The following is an 18,885-nucleotide window of genomic DNA, read 5'->3' on the forward strand; positions in this document are numbered from 1 at the left end:
ATGTACATGGACACCAAGATCCCTCTGCTCATCCACACTACCAAGTAGCCTACCATTAGCCCAGTAATCCATCTTCTTGTTACTCCTACCAAAGTGAATGACTTCACACTTAGCTACATTGAATTCCATAAATCTTGAATTACATCTTGTAACTTAACTTCATGTCTCTTCTGTTAAAGGCTTATTGGTAGCTAATCCTTCACTTATTACTATTAAGCCTTCCAAAATAGGATTAAAAGAAGGATTTGTGGCAGCACCCAAAGAAGATACTATCATAACCATGTGCCAGCTGTGGGCTTCTCTGGTCCCTGGTTTGAATGAATCACGAATGCACTTTGTAGTGAATATACCATTGGGTTAATGGAATAGGAACATCCCTGATCATATTTCAATCATGTTCTTTGCTGTGGATAAAGAGCATTATCCACAACCTTTTGCATATTCAATTGTAGAGTCAGAATGTTGATAAAATTAATGGACCATGTCTTGCAAACAAATATGATCACCCAGTCAACTTGTAAAACTAGGAGTTTGCCAACTGGCAGGAACTATAGAGTCTGGAAAGAGCACCCCCAGAACATGGCATTTGATGTAGGCTGTTAGTTCCTTTAACACAATCCATATGTATTTCACGCTCTGCCAAAAACAGAATCTACATTTGTTTAACATTTGGGTTCAATTATTTGTAACTGGAGATATAGTGGATGTAGGTTTTGCAAATAGATTACCTTACCATATGTCATTCATTTGTCAGTGCACAGCTTCTTTTGGATTGTCCGTGCCAATATCTCTCCCTTGAATCTTTTCGAGGAATCTGCATGCATAATAAAACAAATGCACAAAGGGAAATTGATCCTCTGCTTCTCCCTCACAACTCCAGGCACCAGAGGCTCAGTGTAGAGATAGGTTTTTAAGGCAAAGCCTCTGAGGTGCACAGCATTCTAACTGTGACCTGAGTAATCATTGAAAGAGACTGTGCTCAAGGGGTGAAACTGAAGCAGCTCAGAACTGAGAGCCCTGCTGTACAATTTTCGAGTATGTGGTGTTAATAAATACCTTCAGGACTGGCCTGAAGTGACCTGAACAGAGGAGCCCACACTAACATTCATGGGATTTCCACAGGTATAGAACAGTCTCATTTAAAACAGCAATAGTTCAAGACGAGTATTGTCTTATGTGTGATGCATCTCATCACACACAAGGTCTTTATTGGATAAGGTGGCGATGAGTCCAGAACCGGGGTCACAGCCTAGACATATAGTGAGGCCATTTGGGACTGAGATGAGGAGAATGGTCACCCTGTGGAATTCTCTGCCACGGAAAGCAGTTGGGGCCAAAACATTGAGTGCTTTCAAGAAGGAGTTAGATAAAATGTTCTTAAGGCTAAAGGAATCAAAGGGTATGGGGACAAAGCAGGAACATGCTGATCAGTCAGATGAACAGCCATGATCATTCTAAATGGCAGAAGAGGCTTGAATGACTTAATGGACTACTATTCTCCATGTTTCTATATATTTCAGTCAGTCCTAGCAGGGCCTTAAGCTAATCCCAGAATCTAAAAGAATCAGCAGACAGCGTTATTACTCATTTACATGTATATAATTCAAGATGGACAATTTCTGCAGTGTTGCCACATTGAGGGATAGGCTTCTCCTAGTCCTTGACAACAAAGTTGACTCAGATGTACAGCATGGAAACAGACCCTTTAGTTCAACTTGTCTAAGCCAACCAGATATCCTAAGCTAATCTAGTGCCATTTGCCAGGATTTGGTCCATATCCCCTTAAATCCCTCCTATTCATATATCCATCCAGATGCTTTTTAAATGGTGTAATTGTGCCACCCGCCACCACCTCCTCTGGCAGCACATTCCATACATGCACCACCCTCTGTGTGAAAAAGGTGCCCCTCAAGTCCCTTCTAAATTTTTTCCATTTCACCTTAAGCCTAATTCCTTTAGTTCTGGACTTCCCTACCCTGGGGAGAAAACATAGGCTATTCACCCTGTCCATGCCCCTTGCGATTTTATAAATCTCTACAAGGTCATCCTTTAGACTGCGATGCCCAGGGAAAATAGCCCTAGCCTATTCAGCTCTCCCTATACCTCAAGCTCTCCAACCCTGGCAATATCTTTGTAAATCTTTTCTGAAGCTTTTCAAGTTTAACAACATCTTTCCTGCAGCAGAGAGACCAGATTTGAATGTAATATTTTATAAGCAGTCTCTCTAATGTCTTGTACAGTCTTAAAAAGACCTCCCAGCTCCTATACTCAATGCACTGACCAAGAAACGCAAACATACCAAATGCAGTCTTGATCACCCTGTCTACCTGTGACTTCACTTGCAAGGATCTACACACCTGCACCCTAGATCTCTTTGTTTGGAACAGTCCCCAGGGCCCTCTCACTTACTGTATAACTCCTTGATCTTACAAGCTCCTTCAAATTCAATTCAATGAAAACATGGTGTCTAACCTCCCTAACCATTCACTGGTATCGAATCAGATGAACACAGAACATTACAGCGCAGTACAGGGCCTTCAGCCCTCGATGTTGCATTGACCTGTGGAACCAATCTGAAGCCCATCTCTCCTACACCATTTCATTCTCATCCCATATGCTTATCCAATGACCATTTAAATGCCCTTAAGGTTGGCAAGTCTACCACTATTGCAGGCAGTGCATTCCACGTTCCTTCTACTCTCTAAGAAACTACCTCTGACATCTGTCCTATATCTACCACTCTTCAATTTAAAGCTATATTTCCTCATGCTAGCCTGCACCATCCAAGGAAAGAGGCTCTCATTGTCTATCCTATCTAACCCTCTGATTATCTTGTATGTCTAATTAAGTCATCTCTCAACCTTCTCTCTAACAAAAACAGCATCAAGTCCCTCAGCCTTTCCTTGTCAGACCTTCCCTCTGTACCAGGCCGCATCCTAGTACAACTCCTCTGAACCCTTTCCAAAACTTCTACATCCTTCCTATAATGCAATGACCCGAATTGTATGCAATACTCCAACTGCAGCCGCACTAGAGTTTTGTACAGCTGCAGCATGACTCCCTGGCTCCAAAACTCAATCCCTCTACTAATAAAAGCTAACACATCTTATGCCTTCTCAACAACCCTCTCAACCTGGATGGCAACTTTCAGGGATCTATGTATCTGGACACCGAGATCTCTCTGGTCATCTGCACTACCACGAATTTTCTCGTTAGCCCAGTACTCTTTATTCCTGTTGCTTCTTCCAAAGTAAATCAACTTACACTTTTCCACATTAAACTCCATTTGCCACCTCTCATCCCAGCTCTGTAGCTTATCTGTGTCCCTCTGTAACCTGCAACATCCTTCCACACTATCCATAACTCCATCAACCTTAGTGTCATCTGCAAATTTACTAATCCATCCTTCTACACCCTCATTCAGGTCATCTATAAAAATGGCAAACAGCAATAGCCCCAAAAACAGATCCTTGCGGTACACCACCAGTAACTGAATTCCAGGACGAACATTTCCTATCAACCACCGCCCTCTGTCTTCTTTCAGCTAGCCAACTTCTGATCCAAATTGCTAAATTATCTTTAATCCCATGCTTCTGTATTTTGTACAATAGCCTGCCATGGGAATCTTATCAAATGCCTTACTGAAATCCATATACACCACATCAACCGCTTTATTCTCATCTACCTGTTTGGTCAACTTCCCAAAGAACTCAATAAGATTTTTGAGGCACGACCTACCCTTCACAAACCCTGTTGACTATCCCTAATCAACTTATTCCTTTCTAGATGATTGTAAATCCTACCTCTCATAACCTTTTCCAACACTTTACCCACAACTGAAGTAAGGCTCACTGGTCCATAGTTACCAGGTTTGTCTCTACTCCCCTTCTTGAACAAGGGTACAACATTTGCTATCCCTCAGTCTTTTGACACTATTCCTGTAGACAATGATGACATAAGGATCAAAGTCAAAGGCTCTGTAACCGCCTCCCTGGCTTGCCAGAGAATCCTAGATAAATCCCACCTGGCCCAGGGGATGTATCTATTTTCACACTTTCCAGAATTACTAACTTCAATTCCATCAGGTTTAGTAGCCTGTATCTCAGTATTCTCCTCGATAACATTGTCTTTTTCCCATGTGAATACTGATGAAAAATATTCATTTAGTGCTTCCCTATTTCCTCAGGCACAATGTCCCACTACTATCCTTGATTGGCCCTAATCTTTCTCTAGTCATTCTTTTATTCCTTATACCTCTAGAATGCTTTAGGATTTTCCTTGATCCTATCTGCCAACGCCTTTTCATGTCTCTTCCTAGCTCTCTCTTTAGGTCTTTCCTAGTGCCCTAACTGAACCTTCACGTCTCATCCTAACATAAGCCTCTTTCTTCCTCTTGACAAGAGATTCAACTTCTTTAGTAAACCATGGCTTCCTCACTCGACCACTTCCTCCTTGCCTTACAGGTACATCAAGGATATGCATTGTCAGATATTTTGAAACATTAGAGTCATCAAGTCATACAGCAAGGAAACAGACCCTTCGGTCCAATCAGTCCATATCAGCCATAATCCCAAGCTAAACTAGTTCCACCTGCCTGCTCTTGGCCCACATCATGCCAAATCTTTCTTATTCATGTGTCTGTCCAAATATCTTTTAAATGTTTTAATTGTACCCACATCCACCACTTTCTCAGGAAGTTCATTCCACATGCCAACCATCCTCCGTGTAAAACGTTTGCCTCTCCTGTCTTTTTTAAATCTCTCTCTTCTCAACTTAAAAATGTGCTCCCTCGTCTTAAGGTTTCCCATCCTAAGGAAATGACAACAATCATTAACTCTACCTATACCTCTCATTACTTCATAAACTTCAATCAGGTCACCTCTCAACTGCTTATGCTCCAGTGAAAAAAGTCCCAGCTGAAAGAATTAACATCATAGCAGGCAGGCTGAGTGAACACTGTGACCCTGGGACATGATTCAGGGGACATTTGAGGCTTAGTCCAAGCTCATTAGTGGTCTAGGCCCAAATGTGTATCCATTTGCCAAGAGATGCCTTGGATTTGTTTGCAGGAACTGTCAGGAAAGTCAAACTCCAATGTTTAAAAACCAAAACATTTCGGCGGCACGGTGGCTCAATGGTTAGCATTGCTCCCTCATAGCACCAAGGACCCAGGTTCGATTCCTGCCTCGGGTGACTGTGTGGAGTTTGCACGTTCTCCCCGTGTCTGTGTGGGTTTCCTCCAGGTGCTTCGGTTTCCTCCCACAGTCCAAAGATGTGCAGGTCAGGTGAATTGGCCATGCTAAATTGCTCATAGTATTAGGTACATTAGTCAAGGGTAAATATGGGGTAGGGGAATGGGTTTGGGTGGGTTGCTCTTCGGAGGGTCGGTGTGGGCTTGTTGGGCTGAAGGGCCTGTTTCCATACTGTAAGGAATCTAATCTGAGTTGGGACGTCATGTACAGGACATTGGTTAGTCCACTGTTGGAATATTGCGTGCAATTCTGGTCTCCTTCTTATCGGAAAGATATTTTGAATGGGTTCAGAAAAGATTTACAAGGATGTTGCCAGGGTTGGACGATCTGAGCTACAGGGGGAGACTTAACAGATTGGGGCTGTTTTCCCTGGAACTTTGGAGGCTGAGGGGTGACCTTATAGAGGTTTACAAAATTATGAGGGGCATAGATAGGATAAATAGTCAAAGTCTTTTCTCTGGGGTCGGGGAGTCCAGAACTAAAGGTTTAGGGTGAGGGGGGAAAGATATAAAAGAGACCTAAGGGGCAACTTTTTCCACACAGAGGGTGGTACATGTATGGAATGAGCTGCCAGAGGATGTGGTGGAGGCTGGTACAATTGCAACATTTAAGAGGCATTTGGATGGGTACATGAATAGGGAGGGTTTGGAGGGATATGGGCCGGGTGCTGGCAGGTGGGACTAGATTGGGTTGGGAAATCTGGTCGGCATGGATGGGTTGGACCGAAGGGTCTGTTTCCATGCTGTACATCTCTATGACTCTCTGACTCTAATCTAATAAAAAAATGAAAATGGGCCAGTAGCAGGCAGGTGGAACTAGTTTAGCTTGGGATTATGGTTGACATGGACTGGTTGGACTGAAGGGTCTGTTTCCGTGCTGTATGACTTGATGACTCTAAGGTAGCAAAATATCTGACAATGCGTATAAATCAGAAACAAAAACAGAATTTACTGGAAAAACCCAGCAGGTCTGATAGCATCTGTGGAGAGAAATCAGAGTTAACATTTCGGTCAAGTGATCCTTCCTCAGAACTGATGGTAGCGAGGAACGTGCAAATTTATATGCAGAAAACAGGGTGGAGGTAAGGGGTATGGAGAAAATGAGAGGTAGTGATAGAGCCCAGAGAGAGACAACATTTAGACAGACAAAACAGTGGATAGCAATCTGGCTAGGAAAATGGGGTCTGTTAGTGGTTCACAATCAGTTGTGTGTAATAGTAGGGTCAAGATTAGAGTGGTGCTGGAAAAGCCCAGCAGGTCAGGCAGCATCCGAGGAGCAGGAAAATCGACGTTTCGGGCAAAAGCCATTCATTCCGCATGAAGGGCTTTTGCCCGAAACGTCGATTTTCCTGCTCCTCGGATGCTGCCTGACCTGCTGGGCTTTTCCAGCACCACTCTAATCTTGACTCTAAACTCCAGCATCTGCAGTACCCACTTCCGCCCTGTGTGTAATAGTCATGTCATATGAAGGCCTGATGTATGGGGGTAGAGATAAGCCCTAAGTTTATTGAACAGGATATTTAGTCCAGAAGGCTACACAGTCCCTAAGATGAAAATGAGGTGCCTTCTAGCTTTCGCTGAGCTTCACTGGAGCACTCCAGTAAGCCTGAGACAGGGATTTTCGCCAGGGAACAAGGTGGTGTGTTGAAATGTCATAAATTTATCAGCTTCTACCATTCCAGAAATGGAAGCTCGGAGTCTTTTTTACAGACAGAACATTGGTGTTCTGCAAAGTAGTCATCCCATTCTATGCTTTGTTTCCCCAATAATGAAGGAGACTCATACTCCACTTCTTTCTCCAACTGTTCTTCAGTCTCTTTGGGCTTTATTCCCACCTATCATTTACTCCTTATCTCCTACCCCCACCCTATCTTCTGCATATAAACTGACATTTTCCTCACTACCGTAAGTTCTGAGGAAGGGTCACTCAACTCGAAAAGTTAATTCTAATTTCTCTCCAGAGATGCTGCCAGACCTGTTAAAATCCAATGTTTGTTTGTTTGTTTCTCCACATACAAGGATTGTACAGAACCAACTTGCTATGTACATAAATAAAAGATTTTTTAAGGATAAAATATACTTTTGAAATTTAAAAAAATCACCAACAAAAGCTGACAGCTTTGAGATGGTGGCATTGTGGTGAAAGACAGTAACATGAGGGATAAGGTTGCCTAAAACAGGTGTCTGTTCCTAGTCACCCAGACGGCAGTTAAGAATCAACCACATTGCTGTGGGTCTGGAGTCACATGTAGCCCAGACCTAGCAAGTTTGGCAGGTTTCTCTCCCTGAACTAGATGGGGTTTTATGACAACTAACAGAGGTTACATGGCAAGTGGGCCAGATTTTTATTGAATTCAAATTTCACCAATTGCTACGGCTGGATTTGAACCCACATTAAGCTGGGGTTCTGGACACCACCAACTCCCTCCATGGAACGGTGTGTTGAATGCTAGTCTGCTCCAGTGGAGATGCAGCAGGCCCAAACCCTCACTGCCTCACTTGTTACCCTTCTCATTAACTGTTTCAGGACCCCACTCACAACCCAGTGAGTGAAGCGGAGGGAGGGGTAATGATGGTGAGTGAATTGACGAGGGCAAGAATTGAGTGAGAGACACTTAGATCTTACAGCACAGAAGCAGACTCAATCCATGTCAACCAGGTTTCCTAAACCAAACTGGTCCCATATGGCTGCGTTTAGCCCACATCCCTCTAAACCTTTCCTGTTCGTGTATCTGTCCAAATATCTTTTAAATGTCATAATTTTATCAGCTTCTACCATTTTCTTTAGCAGCTCATTCCAAACAAGCATCACCCTCTGTGTGAAAAAGTTGCCCCTCATGTCCATTTTGAATCTTTTCCCTCTCACCTTAAACCTACCCCCTCTAGTGTGGAGCAGAGGGTAGGCAGTAAGCTGAGCAGTGAGCTATAGGCAGCAACAACAGGCATTCAGTAACAAAGTCAGTGACTAGTTTCCAAATACACTGGAACAAGGGAGACAGTGGTGTTAAGTTTCACCCCTCCTGGACAGATTTCACAGCTTTGAGAAACTCGGGCAGTGAATTGGAGTGGAAGCAGCTGGACCCTTAAATGCCGATGTAGCTCGCCCATCAGCATGTGCTGAGAGAGGGCATACATTGATACAAACATAGGTAAGAATAAGTAGACCATCAGCCCCTCGAACCTGTTCCATCATTCAATAAAATCTTGGCTGATCTGATTATAATCTCAAATCCATATTCTCACCATTCCCTGATAACCTATCACCTTGTTTGCTTAACAAGAATCTATCCATCTCTGCCTTAAAGTATTCCAAGATTCTGTTCCCATCACTCTTTCAGGAAAACAAATCCACAGACTCTCAAAACTGAGATAAAACAAAAATTCTCGTGTCCATTTTCAATGGATGGTTGCTGATTTTGGGGTTATGAGCTCTATCATGGTAGATTCTCCTATAAGAGGAAAATCCTGCCCATATTCACCCTATCAGGACCTCTCAAGTTTTAATCATGTCACCTCTTACTCTTCAAAGCTCCAGCAGATACAAGCTTTGCTTTCCCAAAATTTCCTCATAAGACAAGTCACTCATTCCAATTATCAATCTGGTAAACCTTCTCTACACTGCTACCAACACAATTAATACATTACCTGTAAGGAAACCAGTATTGTACAATGTATTACAATTGTGGTCTCACCAGCTTCTTGTATAATCAAAGCATGACCTCAAACGTTTGTATTCAATTTCCTTTCAAATAAATGATAACATTCAGTAACATTCCTAATTACTTGCCTGCATACTAACCTTGTGTTATTAATGCATGAAGACACTCTCTCCATCTCAGAGCTTTCAATCTAACTATATTTAGAAAATATGCCTTTTTTTTTTACTTTTCATTCCAAAATGGACAATTTTACATATCATATTCAATTTGTCAGATCCTTGCCCCATCACTTGACCTTTGTATATCTCTCAGCTGCCTTATTAGATTAGATTTCCTACAGTGTGGAAACAGGCCCTTTGGCCCAATAACTCCACACCGATCCTCCAAAGAGTAACCCACCCAGATTCATTTCCCAACATTTACCCATGACCAATGCACCTAACACTATGGGCAATTTAGCATGGCCAATTCACTTGACCTGCAAATGTGTTGGACTGTGGGAGGAAACCAGAACACATGGAGGAAGCCCACGCGGACACCACAGACAGTTGCCCTCAGCCAGAATCAAACCCGGGTCCCTGGCGCTGTGAGGCAGCAGTGCTAACCGCTGAGCCACTGTGCCGCCCCTTATTTTTTTTCTCTCCCTAAACGGCATTGTACTCTTTACAACTTGCTTTCCTTTTTATTTTTATATCATCAGCATATTTAGTAGACATTATGCACCTCATTTTCATCTCCCATATTGGAAAAGAATTAGGCTGACAAAAAAAAAATGGAGAGCAGATTCAGATTCCAGGATTCTCACCTTCAATTCCATTGCTGGTAATGTTTCAAGGTGCAGGAGACCAGAAAGCAGAAGTCTACATTCTCTGAATGAATAAAAAACGTGATGCAAAAACTGAGAAGGCTCAGTGCCATTAGGTTGTCTTTCCTTTCAGACTAGCACAAGCACAGGATTACGATACTAAAAGGTTTTGAGGTGAAAATGCTAAACTTTAATGCAGTCACCAAAGCAACAGTAATGAGACATTAGGAAACACCAGGCTCCCAGCCACCAGAGGGCAGTAATCTATAGGATGGAATAATGCTTTGCCCTCATGAATAATTGGAATGCTTGGTTCTTAGTGAAGGTTGGTCTCTAATCAGAGTCTTGGATTGACAGTCAGGAGGCTTGTGTCATGGATAGCCAATTCTTGTAAGTAAAACCAGCCCTCCAAACAAGTTGAACATTATCTCAATACAAGTTTGAAAAATCACAATGCGTCAGCACAAATGTACCTGAGTACCAATGTTGTCAAGCTGTGGTTCATTTGGTCACACACACACACATACTTTGGAGTCAGCAGATTTGGCTCCATTCCAGGGAATAGAACACAACATTTGTGTCATGCAGGAGTGCTGCAATCAGGAGCACGCTCCAGATAAAGTGCTCAATCTGCCTGCCTTCTGAGATAGATGTGACAGCTCTCACTGAACTATTTGAAACAACAGGGGAGTTCTCTGCTGTGTTCTAATATTTATTCCTCCTCAATTAACAATGTCAAAGAATGGTCGCTCCACCATATTGCTGTCTGTGGCACCACTGAAAGGTTGTGCAGGCTTGAGGAGTCAATTGGCCTACTCCTGTTTATGTATGTGCCCACAAAGTGATTTTTAAAATGTTCTCAAATGGGACATTGGTGTCACTGGGAGTGTTTAATTGTCCCTGAACAGAGTGATTTACGAGGCTACATCAGAGAACAGTTAAAAGTCAGTCAATCACATTGATCTGGGTTTGGAGTCACATGTACAGCAGACCAGGTCAGGTAAGAATAGCAGATTTTTTTTCTCCCTAAACAGCTGTAATGAACCTGATGGGTTTTTTCCAAGCCATGTTTATGAATGTCTGCTGACATTAACTATCCAAGGGCAAAGTCTGACTCATATTTTCAAAAATGCACATGCACAATATAAAGACGGTTTTTAATAATTCAAAAATATCTACTTTATTGAAGTTTTTTTTTCTCCACTGATAATTTTGCTTTATTTTAAGCGTTTGTTGGGTTACCATTCTTTACTTCAATTTATTTCAGAGATTCTGCCACTTTACACACGTTCCTGGTTGTCAATAATATTTCCAGATTTATTAAACTAAATTCCATCAGCTTTTTAGCTGCCTTGACAATGTAAATTATGAGAGGTTATTCTCCCTTGTTGGAAGAGTCCAAGACCAGAGGGTGCAATCTCAGAGGAAAGGGTCACCCTTTTAAGACACAGATAAAAAAGAATTTTATCTCAAGGGTAATAAATCTCTGGAATTCTTTACAGAGACAGCTGTTGGAGCTGGGCTGGTAAATATATTCAAGGCTGAGTTGACAGATTCTTTAAATCAGTAATGGAGATATGGGGAAAAAAAAACAGGAAAATGGAGTTCAGGATTATCAGATCACCCATGATCTTATTGAATTGCAGAACAGGCCCGAGTGGGTGAATGGCCTACTTCTTGTCCTACAGCTTGAGGTCAGTCATTCGCTGTGCTGGGGATTTGAACTCATGCCCACCGGTGAGCACGCTGGGTCAATGGTTAGCACTGCTGCCTCACAGCACCAGGGATCCAGGTTCAATTCCAGCCTCATGCAACTCTGTGTGGAGTTTGGTATATTCTCCCTGTGTCTGCATGGATTTCCTCCCACAGTCCAATGATATGCAGGTTAGGTGAATTGGCTATGGGAAATTGACTATATTGTGCAGGGATGTGCAATCTGGGTGGTTTTGCCCTGGTAAATGCAGGGTTATAGAAATTGGGTAGGGGTGGGTCGACATGGGTTGCTTTTCAGAGAGTCGTGGTGACCTTGATGGGCCGAATGGCCTGCTTCCACACTGTAGGGATTCTATGACTTATCCAGTGACACCCAAGTACAGGGCCTAATAACATGTACATGCATAGGATGAGGGGAATTATACTAATATATAACAGACACAGTGATATATAATGCATAGACTGCAACAATAAATCATTTTAAAACATCAATTCTCAAGTTGCAAATGTCACTGACACAGATAGCATTTCTAACCCATTCAGAGTTCCCTTTGAGACAATGTTGGTGGAGGGGTAGTGAAGATACCTTCATAATGCTATTGGATGGAAAGTAATTGGCAAATCCCTGCACTGCAGTTTTTAGATAGTGTACACATTAGCCTTAGTGGACTGTTGGTAAGGGAATGGATGGTTAAACCAGCAGATGATTAAGTAGAGCAGTATACCTTGTTCGTCACTTGTGCCTTAGTGTGTGGACACACTTTGGCAAGTCAGGAAGTGAATCACTTGCTGCAGAAATCCCAGCCTCTGACCTGCTCTTGGAGCTACAGTGTTATATGCCTGGTTCAGTTTGGTTTCTGCCCAAGATATCAATGGGGAAAGTTTGGTGTTAGCAATGTTCTCAGGATAGCATAAGTAGACGCAGAAAACAGACACAAACAATATCACGAGTGACAAGGGTATATACAGACAAAAACAGGATAGGCTGTTCAAACCAGTGGATACTGATAAAAATACAATTTATTAAATATACTGCTGTTGCAAATAATTTCATTTAGTAAAAACAATTATAGTACAGTTAAAACTTACTTCTGTTCCCATTCCTACAGAGGGTCAAACAGTATGAAAAGATGAGCTTTGAACTTTGTCAGACTACAATAAGTTGTATAGGTTCACTCAGGGAGCCAGATGAACGATTTGAAAACAGCACCACTGAGATACTCTCTCTAGCATTAAAGCCTAGACCATCCTAGTGCCTATGGATGATTACAGTGTACATTTGTTGCATTGTATACTACCTCTTTTCCATTAAGACTGTATCCTGCCCGACACCTTAGAAATTTGAGGCATGATTTGCAGAGAGAGAGAGAGAGAGAGATTCCTTAGTTTAAGATGCTTTCACTAAGCCGGTGAGCAATTGATCTGGTCCTGGGTCTTCACAGAAATCAGGAAGCATGCAAAAAGGTCACTGAACACTCCCTTTCCCTTTCCACTGGGTCCCCACTGCAGGAGACATCCTGGATGCATTGCTCAAGCCTTCTACTGAGAAGGGTATCTCTTCAGGGAGCAGTGAGCTCAAATCCTTTCAAACAGAAAAATCACTTAATGACAACCGTCCTCTGACTGTGAGACCACCATGGTGTACAGACATAGGGGCTCAATGAAGAAAGGAACCCAGATCAGTCAGACAGAGAATGGTTGTTCAGTGACTGGCTTGTATGCCTTGGATATAGAAGACTTTGAAATGAGCTGATCAAGGCATCTAAATACTGAAAGGATTTGATAGGATAGATGTGGGGAAACCATTTCTGGTGAGCAAAATTAGGAACAGGCAGACATAATGTTAACATTAGAGCTATATTACCTCAGAGTGAAAGCAGGAAGCAATCTTTTCCACATTTGGAAAATGTCAACAAATGTTTGAATTGATAGACCTTTAAGACTGGCTGAAGTTTGTCAGGCAAGGTTGTCAAGTGATATGAGAAAAGATGAGTAAATGAGATTGAGCTATAGATCAGCCATGAGGCAGATTGGGATTAAGGGCTTGAATAATCTATTCCTGATCCCATGTGACATAGAGGCTGCAGACATGTTTTAGAATGCAAGAAAATGTTGGAAGCAGCAAGTAGTGGTGACTTAAAAAGGTATCTGAAAGGAATGTCAGTCAGGTTTATATTTAAGAGAAAATGTTTAGCAGATGAACATATTGGCCAATGATTTCACCTCCAACAACAAACAGCAATTATTACCATGGTGACTATAACCCAAGGATTGATGCATATAAACAGATATAAAGGTTATGATTATGGACCAAGAGAACAAAAGTCAACTCAGCAGTGCAAACCAAAGTGACAACTTGTTGTTTGGGACACTGATCAAGTCAGATGAATTCAAAGGTGCTTGACCCACAAAGTTAGGAATTTTCATTCTCCTTTCTCCAAAGATTTGCGATATTTGCATTGGATCCAAACCCGGTACATGGTCAGCTGCTTGCCACGGTTCACCTGCAGGCGCCGATCCACGATGTTCTGGACTTTCTTCAAGTTGGCAGAGGTGAAGAGCTCATCCAGTTCATCTGGAGAGAGAAGGCAGTAGCACAGGTTAAGGGAGCTAAGGCTTTGCTACCTCTGTACTGTTTTAATCAGGTACCAGTCACTAACCCATTCTTAGCAATTTTATGAACAATAGAAAACCAGAATTCTGTTTTTAACACACATTGGCAGCTTGGAGATCCCAATTCTGTCACGACCATCAATAGTGGTGAACATCAATGTTGGAACTTCATAATTAGGACTGGAAAATCAAGCCATTCAATGCACCAATGGCTACACTAGAACAACAGGCCAGCTGTTTGCAATACTCATTCCAATATAGCAACACTGACAATATTAGGAAGCGATAAGGTCAATAAAACAGCATCTCAGCACAAAATGTCACAGGAGCTGTGAATCAAATCACTTTCGATTCTAAAGTGGCAATCCCCTCAACTCTCACATTCTCAAATTTGATTCAACAGCAAAGTGTTCTGATTACCTTGTGTGAAGAAATAAACCCTTGTCCCATCTCCTCGAACGTAGAAATTTTCAGATAGGCAGCGACCTACAAAAACAACAACATGTACTTAAACGGTAATCAAACATCCCAAGGGGTTCCACAGAAGATTAAAGAAAAATAGGACACTGAGCCACATAAGGTGGTGTTAGGAAAAAAAAAGGGTGACAAAGGTTTGGTCAGCGAAGTCAGTTATTTCATGGTTTAGACCTGGGGCAACTGAAGGTGCAGCCACCAAAAATCGGGAATGCAGATGAGACCAGAATTTGAGGAGCACAAATATCTCAGAGAATTGCAGGACACAGGAGATTACAGAGATAGGGAGGGGCAATACAGTAAACAGATCTGAAAACATAAGAATTTTAAAATTCAAATGTTGCTTGACCAGGAGCTAACATCGATTAATGAGCACACGGGATATTGGACGGCCTCAAGTTTACAGAGGATAGGACATGGGGCATCAGCCAAGAGTGTGTTGGAATAGTCTAGAGGTAACAAAGATACGGATGAGGGTTTCAACAGCTGAGAAGCTGACGCACAGTGGTCTTATTAATGGCGTGAAGGAGAAATTGGCAACTCCCTCAGGATCAAATGTGACACCAGGGTTGTGAAGAGACTGATTTAATCAAAGATTGTTGCCAGGGAGAAGGATAGAGGCAATAGATGTGGAACACAATTTGAGTGAGGTCAGAAAATGAAGGTTTCAGTTGTCCCAATATTAAAATAGAGTCTATTTTACTAACCCAGTACTGTAAGTCATGTTGCAGACTGATAATTTAACAACTGTGGAGGAGCTGGGAGTATTTGCATTTGCAGATACATTATGTTTTGTTCAAAAAGTACACATCTGTCAGCAGTCAGTTCATGTGACACCTAATTCCTACTTTGGAAACAGAATCCTTCTGACTTACACACAGATCCCAACCTCACACCTTTAATGCATTGTCTGAGCCGAGATGTCACTGATTTTTATAAAATCTTAAGTTATTTCGGGACTGTGACTTGAAAGAAGTTCTGGGATTTACATATTAATCACTCTAAACTGTTGTCCCCATTCTAAATGATTAAAAGCTTAACAGCAATCTAGATTTGTTCAATATTCACATCAGTTGTATGACATGTTGATCCTTTACTATAAATTCTGTGTCCTATGATCCTGCCCCACTAACTACCTGATGAAGGAGCAGTGCTCCGAAAGCTAGTGCTTCCAAATAAACCGATTGGACTATAACCCGGTGTTGTGTGATTTTTAACTTTGAGCTGAGAGAAGTGATGGTGATGTAGAGCTGGGTGTCATCAGTGTTTGTCTGGTGGTTAAAAAGCATCTTTCCTGCATCACAGTGACCAATTCTGAAGTGGGTTAGGTAGTGTTACATATATGTCTAGTGGAGACTGTTACTGTAGGTCATTGATATTTCACTAAACCATGCAATAAATGTTTTCATCACCATCACCATTAGTGTGAGAGTCGGGCATTCATTGAAATGAGCAGGTGGCGGGAATGGGATATCTTTTCCCTCATTATGTTGAGCACTCACTGTCCAGGTATTACAAAGCTGAGATACAACATTGAAGTTCTCCACTCTGTGTTCTCTTTGACTAAAGATTTGAAACTTTCACTTTCCTACATTATTTCTCCAAATTGATATATTCATCTAGTCCGGTGGTTAGTTTTGCCCTGCTTAACTCATAGCTGCTTCAAGTAGCAGATTTTGTAATGACTAAGTGCATTTGTAGTCAATTTGTAGAAATAACTTGCATATAGATACCATCCTTAACAGAGTAAAATATCACAAGAATCTTCACATCATTGTAATCACACAAATTAAATGTAGAAAGTTTCCTGTAATCTGTTCATGCCTGTCAAAATTATCCAGCATAACCCCATTTACCAGCTCCCAGTCTGGAACCCTGTAGCTTAAGATACAAAGTTCATATGCATATTTGTTTTCTAAATGTGAAAAAGGTTTCTGCCTGTACCATCCTTTCAGGCTGTGAGCTCCAGACTATCACCTACCTCTGGGTGAAAAATTACTCAGCTCCTCTTGAATCTTTGTGCCAATTAGTTCACAATCTGTGCCCCCTGGTTGCTGACCTCTCTGCTGATGGAAATACACTTTTATATCTGCTCTAACTTAGCCCCTCAATTTTAAATGGTATTATTACATCTTCCTTTCAGCCTCCGATGTTCAGCAAACCACAGATTAAGCAGGCTTCCAGCTGAGCTGCAATTCCTGGCAAAATCCTCAAACCTTCTCACTAACTGCTCCTGTCATTTTCTCAAAGAAGATCCAATCAGGGTTGGTCAGACATAAACCCTCAGAAGAAAACCATATACGTCTTTCTAAAATGCCTTTCTAAATGATGTACGTGTCCCTCAGATTTTACTTCTAATAAGGTTTTTGTGAAGATTTGTCGGTTGAGTTGTGGATGTGTTTGTTAGTTTGCTCACTGAGCTGGCGGGGTGTCATGCATACGTTTCATCACTATGCTAGTTTTATGCTTGTCTGTCACAGTAATAGGTTGAGTCTCCTCATTGGTTCCTGCTGGAAACAACAACAGTTATTGGCTGGCTGATTGTCTTCAGAAAAATTGAGAGGTAGCTGTTTGATTCATGTGGATCATGACACTCTATTTGTGAAGTGTCACTTTGAACCTACATCAGTCTGGCTGGGGCCATGTCCTGGACAAATAACCATCCCACAGGTTCATTAGAGGTAGCGACCTGCAGGAAATATTGCAATCACACAAAATCCGCTTGGGGGGAGTCCTGCAATGCTGGTAATGTATCTATCTCGACACAAACTGATGAGATAAGTTTGAGACCCAGGAGGCAATTTCAAATTTCCAATTTAAATCTGGTGCCCAGATGCAGGCTAGAGAGTTCAGTCTTTTCGATAGATGTTGATAATCCATGTATAGAGGAATGCATTAGGTAGCCCACCCCTCATTATTAATGATATAATTAAAACTTAGACCTTCTAATAATAATAGACGGAAACAAATGGAGGTTGACAGATCACATTAACATAACAGTGAGGAGGCTTAGATACAGTAGTCATGATGTGGAGATGCCGACGTTGGACTGGAGTGTACAAAGTTAAAAATTACATAACACCAGGTTATAGTCCAACAGGTTTAACTGGAAGCACACTAGCTTTCGGAGCGACACTCCATCAGGTGATAGTGGAAGGCTCAATCCTAACACAGAGTTTATAGCAAAAATTTACAGTGTGATGTAACTGACAATCAATTTTTCAATGTATAATTTCAGTTACATCACACTGTAAATTTTTGCTATAAACTCTGTGTTAGGATTCAGCCCTTCACTATCACCTGATGAAGGAGCGTTGCTCCGAAAGCTAGTGTGCTTCCAATTAAACCTGTTGGACTATAACCTGGTGTTGTGAGATTTTTAACTAGATACAGTAGCCAATACTAAACCAATAATTATTCCATCAACTTATGACAGAACTACAATACGAGAGATTGTGATACAGTATTCTACAGATGGGTTGTTTTGCATCCTGTATAACTCCCTTCTCCTATCAATGGGTATTCTTCACACAAAGCATGGTATTACGAATATCCAACCTGGATGCTTCAGACAACAAACAATGGTAGGGCTTATATAAATGGTAGGGCCTTGGGTAGTGGTTTGGAACAGAGGGACCTAGGGATTCAGGTACACCATTCTTTGGAGATTGCTTCATATACAGCCAGGGAGGTTAAAAAGGCGTTTATCGTGCTTGCCTTCATTGCTCAGTCCTTTGAGTAAAGGAGTTGGGAAGTCATGTTGAGGTTGTACAGGACATTGGTAAGGCCTCTTCTGGAATACTGTGCCCAGTTCTGGTTGCCCTGTTACAGGTAGGATATTATTAAGCTAGAGAGGGTTCAGGAGAGATTTACCAGGATATTGCTAAGTATGGAAGGTTTGAGTTATATAGAATGCCTGGATAGGCTGGGACATTTTTCACTGGACTGTAGGAGGTTGAGAGGCACACTTACAGAAGTTTATAAAATAATGTGGGGTATCGATAGAACTAATGGATAGGGAATTTCAAGACTAGAGGACACATTTTTAAGGTGAGAGGACAGAGATTAAAAAAAAACATGAGGGGCAATTTTTTACACAGTGGGTGGTTTACATGTGGAATGAACTTCCAGAGGTGGATGTGGGTGCAGTTACAATGTTTAAGCAACTTGTTTAGGCAAGTACATGAATAAGGAATATTTGGAGGGATATGGGCTAAGTGCAGGCAGATGGGCCTGGTATAGTTTGAGATTATGTTCAGCATGGACCAGTTGAACTGTAGGATCTGTGTTTATGCTGTATGACTCTAAGACTGTATGGGGCAAAAGTAGTGAATATCACACAATTTCTTGTTATGCTAAATGTAGGGTAA

At 41.7% G+C, this 18,885-nt stretch overlaps 1 protein-coding gene across 1 annotated transcript in view; it reads right to left on the reverse strand.

Moving 5' to 3' along the window:
- Nucleotides 1-13,577: 13,577 nt before the first annotated feature.
- mettl2a (methyltransferase 2A, methylcytidine) overlaps nt 13,578-18,885 on the reverse strand; it is a 56,898-nt gene continuing 51,590 nt past the window's right edge. Inside the window, exons 8-9 of the mRNA XM_060848530.1 lie at nt 14,462-14,527; nt 13,578-14,003 (exon numbers count right to left, since the gene is read on the reverse strand). Coding sequence (XP_060704513.1) covers nt 13,852-14,003; nt 14,462-14,527 — 218 coding nt within the window. The 3' untranslated portion in view covers nt 13,578-13,851. The remainder of the gene's footprint in view (nt 14,004-14,461; nt 14,528-18,885) is intronic.

Source organism: Hemiscyllium ocellatum, chromosome 32, assembly GCF_020745735.1.
Source record: "Hemiscyllium ocellatum isolate sHemOce1 chromosome 32, sHemOce1.pat.X.cur, whole genome shotgun sequence".
Lineage (NCBI taxonomy): Eukaryota > Metazoa > Chordata > Chondrichthyes > Orectolobiformes > Hemiscylliidae > Hemiscyllium > Hemiscyllium ocellatum.